General features: G+C 44.1%; 1 protein-coding gene across 1 annotated transcript in view; it reads right to left on the bottom strand.

Annotated features, from left to right (window-relative positions):
* The window catches only part of LOC306772104 (shisa family member 6), a gene marked incomplete at both ends in the record, with an annotated part of 93,364 nt that extends 81,588 nt beyond the window's left edge, over positions 1-11,776 (bottom strand). Inside the window, 2 exons of the mRNA XM_079261516.1 lie at positions 8,990-9,150; positions 11,250-11,776. Of these exons, the coding sequence (XP_079117642.1) occupies positions 8,990-9,150; positions 11,250-11,776 (688 nt within the window). The remainder of the gene's footprint in view (positions 1-8,989; positions 9,151-11,249) is intronic.
* Between the last annotated feature and the right edge of the window lie 258 nt (positions 11,777-12,034).

Genomic DNA, 12,034 nt, shown 5'->3' on the forward strand with positions numbered 1-12,034 from the left:
AATACCTTTTAAAAGTCCAGTAAAATATATGCAAACATTTACATTTTCATATGCTAGTCGCTACGTGAGTAGCTACGTGAGTTGCTACGCTACATCTCTACAACGTTTGTGCATGTGTGAAAATAGCTTACATGTCAATGGCAACATGAGTTACCTGAAATCTCTTCATTCCATTTATTGTAAATATAATCTGCTACTGTTTACAATTGTTCTACAAAATGGATTAACATAGCCTGAAGCTGCTACAGATAGCCTGAAGCTGCTAGCCTTCCCCGCAGCAGCTTAAGTGGCTGCTGAGCTCATTTGTCACAATATTTTAGTGTTCAAAGCTTCCTCCAATATTTTATCTCATGACTGTGTTTGCTTTCTTCACCTTGAAACAGACTAAATTTATTTATGTTCTTTTCCAGCTCATTTAGTTGTACAGCAGCCAAGCATCAAACTCTTCCAGCAGGATAACAACTCAGAACATCTCTGGTGTTGTGTGGTCAGTCAACTCCATTTATTTAACACTGGTACATCTGTTAGGAATAACTGGACGCTTCCTTTACACTCTCATGGACCACCGTTTGTCCTCTCCAAGATATCAAAAGGAAAATGTCTTTTTTTTCCACACACAAAATAAAAGAGAATGGCTGAAATGTGAACCACATGAGCAAAGGCAGAGCACTATTTCTGAGGAAAAAAGTCTGAAAAGCAATATGTTTCCACCACCCACATACCAATGCACTTTGAACTCAATCACACCTCTCCTCGCTCTGCTTTTATGGCTGCAGATGGAGTATCTGATGGGGTTATTTTTCCCATTCAATCATACAAGTAATTTTGTGTGTGACACAAACACATGCTATTGTTGTCTCCTTTTGTCACCTCTGTCATTGATAAGCCACCCCACAACCCACTGCGACATCCTTTCAATCTGAAAGAGCCTTCAAGAGCAGCCATCCTCCACTTCCCCCCTCCTGCTCCCATCTCCAGCTCATTAAGATGAGGTAGCATGAAGAGCCTGCAGGGGGAAGGCTGCACATTATGAATTTATCGTCCTTGATATGGAGAAAATCATGACTTTCAACCCAATATTGTGGCATGGGAATGAACAGGTGCTTCAACTTGTGGGCAATAAGGATTCATAAGGTAATGCTTCTTTATGGACATCTACACCTCATTTACCTGTTAGGAGTGTATCTGAAAATGTCTTGTAAAGAACAAGTGAAATTATGAGGCCCAAGAAAAAGTTTCTTCCACCATCTTTATTCACGTATCAGCAGTTGACAAAGCTTGGGTTGTCAGATGGATAACAAATCTCTTATAGATCCACTGCTGGGCTCTGATTGGTCCTGTCCTCATCCTGACCTGATTAGATGCTTTTGTAGGAATGTGAATGCAGTGATAAACTGAGACAAAACATTTACAAAATGTCATTAAAAATGGCCTCTAAAACAGACAGAATAAAAGTGGCAACTTTCAATTTTTTTGGAAACAAATTTCTTGATTCGATGCATCAAATGAAAAGGCTGGTTTTCCAAAACGAGATTTGGTTTTGTGGATTCTTAGCATGAGAAAATGTGAAGATGGTCCTGATACCGGATGCAGAAGCAGACTCAGAGTGACCTTGGAGTGTTTCTTGATGAAAATAAGTCAATGATAAGTTTGGCGAGTTTGTAAGTAACCTGAGAATAAAGCAAACAGTAGGGTGTTCTGAATGAAGCGTCTGTAACAAGCTGAGAATCACTGGATCACTTCTACATTCACATGTTTGGCAGCAGATGGACATGAGATAAATAACCAAGCCTTGCTTTGACCTTTGAACATATTCATTTTCCCCTGTGGCTCAGGGACTTCATGCTGGGAGAAGTGGTGCTAATCACCTGCTGCAGATCACCAACCAGGGCTGCCGAAGCTCCAGGCTGCAGCCGCAACATCCGCTGATAGTTGCCTCATCAGCAGTACAAGAAGTTTTGCTTCTTTATAAGTTTTGAGTGTTTTTTTTTTTTCTCGAATTTCTTATTTTTTGTGAACCTGTTTCAGTAAGAAATCTCCTCAAATCAGGAGAGGTTCATACCTGATCACACCGAGCCTGTGTATGTGTGTGTTGTTTTTATTGCGCTGTTTTGGAACCAGCTATTGAAGTTTCAGCCAAGTTTTTGTTGCGCCACAAGGGAGGTTTGTACTCCGTGGATTGTTAAAAGCTGCGTTTCGTCAAGCATCAAATCAATAAATTTGTTCTTTACCTTGTGCTGTCTCTGCCCCGTCCTCGTTCAAACCTTTTAAATATGTAGTTACCGTATTTTTCAGACCATAAGGAGAACTTATAGTACTTCAGTTCTCTAAAAAATCGACAGAGAACCTTGTGTACGCCTTAATTCTGGTTTTGCTTAACAAGCTTGATATGATTTTATTAAATCCATGGCGTTCAATCTGTCAAAATGTTTTTGTATGACTTTGGGAATGTATGACTTTGGGAAACTACGAAGTCTCACCACTCGATGGGACATTACGGTATGTTGCCAACCGAGCTGTTCCATGTCGTGGCACAAGAGGGGGGGACTACAGGAAGTGAAGATAAGAAGAAAGTGTTTTTGTTGGGAGTTGTGTAAGAGTGGAGGCTAAGCTAAAGAGGAAACAGAAGGCGGGTCTGTTGGTGCAACAATCCAATGACTTTCTGGCTGAACTGTTCTCTGACGTCACTGTTCACGTTGTCCTGTTTGCTGCCTCTGTGTCGGCTGAAGACATGAAGCAGTTATGGTGTTAGCCTGCTAAGGAAGCCAGCCTGGAGTCATTCACCAGTCATTAACGCATTGCTATGGTGATGAATGTAAGTGATTTAACTTGCCAATCTAGGTGTGCATATGTCTATGAAAGTAATGCATGGCAGTTTGCATGTAAGGTAGTGTGGCCGAGTGGTTGAAGGCGCTGGATTTAGGCTCCAGTCTCTGAGGAGGCGTGGGTTCGAATCCCACCACTGCCATCCTTGATTCCAATACGTGTAATTGACAAAGGTATCTCTGACTATAGAAAACCTAACCAACTGATCTCTAGTGAAGGGTTTTGGTCAGCAGGAAGGGCTGTCATCTTTTGTTGGGAGAAAGATTTTATATGCCGAAGTGTTCCTGGGCAATACACTAAACCCCAAGTTGCCCCCCGATGTGCCCATCAGGATATAAGTGCTTTGTAAAAGCAACTGCTAAATGACTGTGGAATTGAATGTATAAAACAGACTGGCTATCAAAACATAGTTAATGTTGTGCCTTGGAGTTTGGTGCTCTTTATGTTATGTTATGTTATACTGAAAACTTCAGTATAACATTTATCCCATGCGGGAAAGGCAGTCCACTACATAGCCAAACTCCCAGATATTTGTAGACTGTAACCTGTTCAGCAGTGACTTCTTCTATGAGGGGGTGTCACCACTAGATGAGGCAACCCCACCTTTGTGACCAAACCAGGGGTTAGGGTAACCCTAACCCTAACAACTTTAGTTTTTCAGCCCTTTAAAAACACATAAACTGGTGAAAACTTGCTGTATTTCACAACTTCAGAGCATCACCTGGGGAAGGGCCAGCAGTGTTTAAGACAGTGTCATCAGCATATAAGTGAACAAAGGTTTCATTATCAGTCATTTCTAAATGTTTAGAAATGCAAAAAGTACTGTACCAAGACCTGAGCCCTGAGGGACACCGGATATAAGGTGGACTGCACCCAGTGGGAGAGGTTGACAATCCAGTATGGTCTACTCTTTGTCATATTACTGAATAAACTCCAGAATCAAATTTTTTGCTTGGCTAGTGAATATTGCTGTTTGGATGCAATATCATTAGAGTTTTAGGACAACAGTAACACAACCAGCATGAAAAGTAGATGTTTTGTTCTTGTAAATGTTCCTTTTTATGATGTATATGGTTAAATGGATTCAGACTTGCATCTAATTAAGTTACCCGATCTCCATCTATAGGAAATGATGAACAATAAGCAGTTAAGACATGACTTGGTACGGTGAACGTACAAATTGCTTATACTGGTTTTCCAAAACTCCGCCCCTTATTTCCCATCACTTGGTCATAATTAACAACCAACTGGAAGTGGTGATGAATCACTTGGCGGTGTGTGTGTGCATGTGTGTGTGGATAAGGGAGGCGGGGGGGAGGGGGGGGGGGGGGGGGGGGTTAAAGGTCAAGCTATATAATAAGGACTAATAATGACATGTAGGAGACGATTAGGTTGGATCATTAAGATGAAGTTTAACGAAGAGTGCAGCTTCAGCAGAGAACTGTTTTTTTTAACATGTGGGCGATGATCACCTGGCCAATCAGGAGCCAGCGAGGTCACAGTCCTCAAAGTGGGGGTGGTGTATCCACCAATTGTAAGGATTAATTGGAGGGGGGCTGGAGGAGACATTTGTGCGTCTGAGTAGTGCTTGAGTTGGGACAGCTCACTGAACATGATTATACAAGCGCCTTTTGGCAAATAATTAGACTAATTACTGTTGGTTATTTCAGCAAAATGTGTGCATTGTGAAGACAAATAGAGCTACACACACACACACGGCATGGTGCTTTAAATATCTGAAGGTCATGTCAAAGCTGCTAAATCGCTGGAAATATTATTGTATCATCACAACCTCTCATCGTCCACAGCAGCTGACCTTTAAGCCCCAGAGTTTGCCCGTCTCAAACAAAATTAACTGACTGCTCAAATCCCGGGAGTACTGTGTACTGTAGCCGCTCCGGCATAGAGACAGCGGCTGAAGGCTCTCCCACTTCCACATCGCTCTAACACAGTTATTCTGCTTACTCTGATACTCGCCATGCAGCGAACAAGACCTCATAACTCAAAATTCAATTTACCTATTTTTTTTTCCCCACAACTGCTTCATAGGAGTGATTGTTTTTTTCCTTCACTTTTCTGTTGAGCAAACCGATATGGAAGGGTGGGGGGTGGGGTAGGGTTGGCGCTCCTCTCTGAGCTACCTGCAAACTATATTTCATCATTCTGCACATTAAGAAAATGTCAGAAGAGGAAACCAAGCAATGCTTTTTAAATAAAAAGAAAAGCAAATCTCTGCCTGAAGTGCGCGGTAAATAAATCAGCTTCATCTGGAGAGAGCTTTGGGCCAAACCTCATTACTCAGCGAGCGCTTACTGTTTACTCTAACCCAAGGCGAACCGCTGGAAGGGTATCCACCCCTGCTTTTCAAGGTGTGCTCCTTGTTGTGGCTGTGGGGCGCTCTGTGTTTACACCCCGACCTGGAAGAGAATATGAGCCCCGCGACAGTGCAAAGTGAACTCACATAAAAATAGCAGCCCTTGCGTTGGCATCGTATTATGCTGCCTGTACTGTTTTCGCTATAGGTCCCTCTTTTTTCCTCCCTTTATTTATTGGCTGTTCTAAAAATGTAGAAAGTTTGCAACGCGCCGAGGGTGCCGCGTCTCCGCGCGCCGCCATGTATTTTTAGAAGTGAGTTCCTGAGGATAAGGGAAGAGAAAAAAAAATACTTGTGATTACCGCTGGGAGCAACGTAGCGTCTTCACAGTCAGCGGATCAAAAGGAAAAATGGATGTTATTCCCACTCCAGACACAAGTCGATGGGATCCTCTCGGGCCCTTTAGCCGCTTCTTTTCTAAGGTCTCTCCACCTGATTTAGAAAGACTTTCCAAAAGCCTCTGGATGTGAAGTGCCAAACTCATCAGCAGCAACTCTCCCCCTCGAGAGGCTCGTCCACGCCCCCCACCCCTCTTCACCACCTCTTTCTGTGCCGAATGCCCATTTAGGCGCACGTGGAATGTTTTCTATGAGAGCGAGCGGGTGCAGCGGAGCTCTCCATTTATATGCACACATTAACCACGCTTTTACCCGCGCCGTCGCTGCCTTTCATGTCCAAGCCCATCAGGCCTGCCGTGGTCCCTGATGCAGGGGGGTGCGGGGATTTGGCTGGAGCGAGCAGAGCCTGGCCCAGTTGTGTTCTCTTCACTGTGATTGTGCACAAGCGGGCAAAATACTCGCAGCCAAGCAAAGCGACAGAGATACAAATATAGCAATGCCTGACCTTTACTGTTATAAATGCATGCAAGGTTGAACTAAAGGCAGCCTGCCATGTGCAATTTCATATCAGCTCTGTCCCCTGCAAGCCCGCCGAGTGACCATTAAGACTGATGCGGCGACAGAGGGGGGAGAAACACTAAGTAAATGAACGCTGTGATATATATGTTCCCTGCAAGTATTTGATAGATGTGGAAGTGGCAGAAAGAGGCCGAGTCAGCCTGACATGCAGAAGGCTGCAAACCCAAATAAAGCTGAGATCATGCACAATATTTTATTTAAGCACAACAGCGCAGAGAGATTGTTGCTGTCCTGTTGCACAAACCAAGCGGAACAAATCCATGCAGCATGTCGGGTGCAGCGATGTGTGCGGAGCTCTGTCATAACCAGCAGAGGTCAATAAAAGTCTCATTTTACATATAATGCTCTGTTAACTGTGACTTTGTGAAGCTGCAGAAGGTCCGAGCGACGCCCCCCCCCCAACATGTAATGTCAGCTACAGGTAACATTACATCATAAACAGGGATTGCAACATAAAGACGGGGTCCAGAGGTCAGCACAGGGGCTGCTATCTGAAGACTTTCACTGTTTTCTGCTTCAACACACTTGACTCAGATTTGTCAGAGATTTAATCTGAATCAGGTGTGTTGCAGCAGGGAAACATCTAATACCTGCCAGGTAGTGAGCCGTGAGGACCAGAGCTGGGTGGGAGGATTACTGGTCTGCTGATCCCATCATGTTTGCTTTGACAGTTAATTGTTCTTTCGCTTGTTTCCGCTTGATATTTTATTTTATTTTGTGATCTCAACACAAGCTTGTCTTTTCTTGAAATCACTTGAAGTAAAACGAGCAATTAAGCACCTAATTTATTGATCATTGACATATCCAGGTTTTTAACTGGGACCAGTGTGACTGGGAGAAGGTCAAAGTTCCTGTTTTACCCTAAATTCAGTCTTGATTAACCAGATTATACATGTTGCTAAACGCTTTTAATCATACATTTCTTGAAATTGGTTTGACTCCAAGTCCTTCATTAAAGGATATTGTTTATATTGTCTCACCTCCTCACCAGTTGGCATCCTCCCCTACATCTCTCCATTCTGTTAACCAGCCTCGTGTCCAACCACCGCCATATCGCAACAGTTCCCTTCTACGTGTTTTAGTTTCCTTTCTCTGTCTTTGCTCAGGCAGCCGCTGGACGGATGTCCTGTCATCCATAGTGTTCATGGGACATGTGATGATGGGACCAGTGACAGAACCAGGACAAAATAACTGGGAGGATTTTCTTTATCGGTTCCTGCTGAAATGATCGGTCAGTCTATAACTGTGGGAATAAATTTTAACTCACATTTGGTGACTTTGCAGTTAGTTCAGGATGTTACGCCATAATAACAATAATAATAATAATAACAACAATAATAATAATAATAATAATAATAATAATAATAATAATAATAATAATAATTTTATATGCCTTTTTTAAAACAAATTATTCAGAATTTGTGAATTATGTCCACTTTGAGCTTCCATAGCTGACACCACATCAGTGTATGTTAATATATCCAGTTTTCCTTGTTGACTTGAGAAGATCTGTTGTGATGCTTCATGTTTCAGTCCCACAGATGAGTCTGCCATTAGTTTATTTAATAAACAATTTACTGTTCCTCGGGTTACATTCTGCACCAGCTTGTGGTTGGTTTTTGTCGATGTTTGGTTAAAAACACTCAAATCCAGTGGGAATATAATAAGATGGAGAAATGAAAGAAAAACCAATGGTTTCTCTGCTGAAACCACTTTTTGAACGAATAAATCACAATATTTATAGTAGTATTAGATCATTTAGACCATACTAAATCTGTGTTTTTTTTAACTTTTAGAGGACAGATATGTGCATTATTTGGTGTAGAAATGGATTTAATTCCAGTATTTTAGGTTTATCCTGCAGAAACCTCATGCTGAAGAGTCCTCAGAGCAACCAGGAATATTTCCTATAAGGGAAATGTTAATAAATCTATAAATCCATGAGGTGGGTGTGGTTCGTTTAGCTTCTATAACTCTCTATACATGCATCACATCCGGACTTAACATGTCTATGGGAGTGGGTGGAGGCTGAGGGCGATGACACCACCTCATCACAACGCCGTAGAGCTTCAACATCTGCAAAACCAGCAGCGTCAGTTCGTCCCAGCGTATAATTCTTTGCCCATCCTGCACCAAAGCCTGACACGCTCCTGTTTCTTTCCGTCTCAGCGCCTCCTTTTGCAATATCTCATTATTTTCCATCTGTGTTCTTTTCCTCAAGTGTCTTCTCCTCTCCCCATCTGATAACACCTGCCTCGTCTGAGAACCTGCTGCCCGCCCGGCTTCCTGGCCTCCTTGTTTCCTCCATACGCAGTTTTCAGGGCCATTTCTGCAATTTACTCCCCCCCCCCCCCCCCTCCACACACACACACACACACGCACACACACACACACACACACCCCTCCTCCCTCGTCTGTTCTCAGAATTGCGAGGTTAAATCACGCCACGCGCTCCAGGTCTGATTCAGCCGCTGACTGAGCGAGAGGTCGTCACTTCAGAGTCGACAGGGTCGTGCTACCTCGCCAGCCTGTAATTATCTCCACTAACAGGCCCCTCTTTCTCCCTTTTCACCCCCCCTCTGTCGCTCTCTCCTTTCGCACTTCTCTTTTGCTGAAATCGGATGATTACAGGATGTTACCGTGGCTGAAAGGGGGGGCTCAGCGGGGGCTCTTCATGCAGACGTCTGTACAGAGATGGAGAACAAACACTGGAAGTGCTCCACGTAGACTTGCTGGGAGGGCTGCAAGGCATCAGGTTAAACTCCCCAAATCTTCCTCCAGTCTATATTCACGCCCTTGTCCTGACACCTAAACAATCAGACGTTTGTGGAGCTGTCGGGCTCATTGCGCAGGCGCAGAGAGGAGCTCTTACCATGGTTGGATTTGGACGTGTGAACAGGGGTGTAGTGGTTCTTTGATGAGGTTCTGACTGGTGTGTTGTCTTTGGGTGAGCCGTTCATCGCTGCAAAATTCTCACAGTCATACTGCGAGATGGGGATGGGTCCCTGCTGCCTCAGGATGTCTGCAAGGGCTCTGGAAGTGCAGAGAGATGGAGAAGAAACTGTTAATGCACCAAAGGATTCCTCTCAAATCACAGCTGAAGTCAGCTTTCTGCCAGATTTCTGCTAATTATTGAGACACTGTTACGCTGTTGCGTGTTAGTCAGTAATTCTACTCTGTAAAAAATGTGTTAAAAATGGTCATTTTCCAGCAGCCAGGAAAAAATCAGAAACACAACGATAAAATCACGTTTACATCCCATGATAGAAAAACAGTTTAGGACTTTGTTTTCACGTGGAATCTCTGTGGTTTTTATTGTTTAATACAAACATTATAACAAGTTAAGCTACTCATAAATGAGTTGCTGTTATGAAGTGATTTTCTGATGCAGTTTTATGGAAGATGCTTGTGCTTGGTTCATTCATAGTATAATAAAACAATATGTAAAATGTTAAATTCTATTTCATTACTTTTCAGCAAGCTCCAGTTCTAACTGGGAGCTGTGGGCTGCCTGGTTTCTGGTGCCAGGGGACCATTTGTGAGGTTAAGAGGTTTGTTTAAGGACCCACAGCAGTAAATCTTAGTCACCAGTCCTGGGACTTAAACCTGAACCCTCCAGCCTCAATTCGTCCTCCTCAACCTCAATATTATCTATAAAAACTTCATTTAGTTTAACAGAAATCAACAGAGTATCAAATAAATCCAGAGTATTAACAGTATTAGTGTTTAATTTTCTTTTTAAATGACATTTTATTGATATAATTATTATTTTAAAAGTATTTATCAGCATTTTATTATTACATTAAGTTATATTTTTTTTGTTAAAAATGTATATATTTTCACAGCACTTTATGTTATTTATGTTAAACAATCTTATTAGTATTTTCTTTTTAAAAAAAAATCCAGTAATTGTCAAATAATACAAGAAAACTAGAAATGAAGTTTTTAACAGTGTACTTTTTTCCATGTTTTCTTGTTTCCTTTTTTCTTTTTCACATCTGGGAACATGACGAACGTTCATTTGCAAGAGAAACAACATTGACTGTGCGAGCATCTTGTCTAATTGGGTTGAATTTGAATGTTTTTCAGACCGCACCAGGTGCATGTGGAAGGCTGAAGCCCTCCAGGGGGGGAGGAAGGGGGAGGAAGAGGAGTGGAGGGAGAGAGAGAAGCAATCGGGATGAAAGAAAGTTTAAAAAAAAGTGTTTGTTTGCTTATTCTGGCATCACATTTGAAAGAGGAAATCAAATTACTCTCAGAGCACTGCAGCTCGGAGCTTTACACGACAAACGTATCAGCAGCATAACCTTTGCTTTAAATGAATATTTCACCCCCCCCCCCCCCCCCCAACCATCTTCTTCCTGCTTTTTATTGAACATGCATGCGTGTCCCACGCCCTTCACACTGTCCTAATGTTAACACCATCTATTATTCACAGCCTTAAAATTGCTCAAGTGTTGAATAATGAATCCAATGAGGAAAAAAAAAAAAAAAGATTCAACCTTCAGGGAAAAGACGTGTGTCAGCGTTTGTTGACTGATGTAGGAGAAGGCAGAGGAGGACGACGTAAAGCCCCCCCCCCCCCCCCCCCCCCCCCCCCAGAAGGAGCCAGCTGAGGAGGTAGGACCCTGCCAAACGCCCCCACCTCGCAGACAGCCTGTTACTGATGTGCATGTGGGGGGGGGGGGGGGGGGTTGGGGTGAGCTGCTGAAATATGATGTTTGACAGCTGGTTGCCTTGACTTGTTTCCTCATGAAGTAACTATCTGAGCTGTTTATCCAAACATGACACTTGTTTTTCTTTTTCTAATGTAAATGATAACACACACACACACACACACACACACACACACACACACACCAGTCGCTCTCCACTCCTCTGCGATGACTCCAGCCTGATTCTTGTGGCTTTAGCTGCAGATCTGCTGCCTTCTCAGTTTAAACTTCATTATTTCTGATAAAAACAGAAAAAGAAAAAAAAAAAAAAAGCTCCACTGCCTCTGACGTCACCTCCATCCTCTCTCTTTTGACCTTTGACCTCTCCCTGCCACCGGGTTCACGTGTCTGCCTGCCTGCATGACGCTCTGATGTGATGATCTGTGTGACCCACGCGCACCGTGGTGCCTAACTCACCTGTGGATGTTCATCTCCTGCGGGGGCTCCGTGGCTTTATCATAAGCTACTTTCACCGACACCCCCAGCACGATGATGAAGGCTATGATCCCACAGGTGATGTAGACCGCGGTGTTGGTCTGATCCATGCTCAGGTTGTAGGTCTCCCCGGTGGGGATCGGGGACGGGGCGACCGTCTGGACCCACTCCGGGGTCTGGTAGTTCCTGCAGGCTTTCTGGTCCAGCCGGTCCTTCTTGTACTCGCAGCAGAAGCGCAGGTAGCAGGTCCCGCAGCAGTACCGGTGGTCCGTGTTGTTGCACTCGAACATTTTGTCATACTGGCCGCTCACGTCGTAGTAGCCCAGGCAGGTGTCGTGGTTGCTGGCCGGGGGGGGCTGCGGGGTCTTCTGCGGGACCACCGTGGGCACCGCGGTGGGTTTGAGGGTCTTCCGTGGAGCCGCTTTGGGTTTTTTGGCGCCAGCGGAGCCGCTCAGGACGCAAAGCGGGTCCAGGTAGATGAGCAGCAGCAGGAGGTGCCTAATCCACATGGTGGTGTGAACAACTGGAGGCTGAACTGGCAGGAAAAGAAGCTTCAACTGGAGAACATGGAAACGGTTCAGAGCAGTTTGGGCACCGAGTCTTCCTCTGCTCCGTGCGCGCGCTGTGCAGCAGTCATGCTAAACGCAACTCTGCGTGGACTGTTGTCAAGGGCATTCTCTGTTGTTCTTATGCAATGGACTCAGTGATGTCCAGTGCGGCGCGTGGGGTAACGGAGACAGGAGAGGACCATGTCCTGAGCGGGCTGG

This window comes from Telmatherina bonti, assembly GCF_933228915.1.
Source record: "Telmatherina bonti genome assembly, chromosome: 21".
Classification (NCBI taxonomy): Eukaryota; Metazoa; Chordata; class Actinopteri; order Atheriniformes; family Telmatherinidae; genus Telmatherina; species Telmatherina bonti.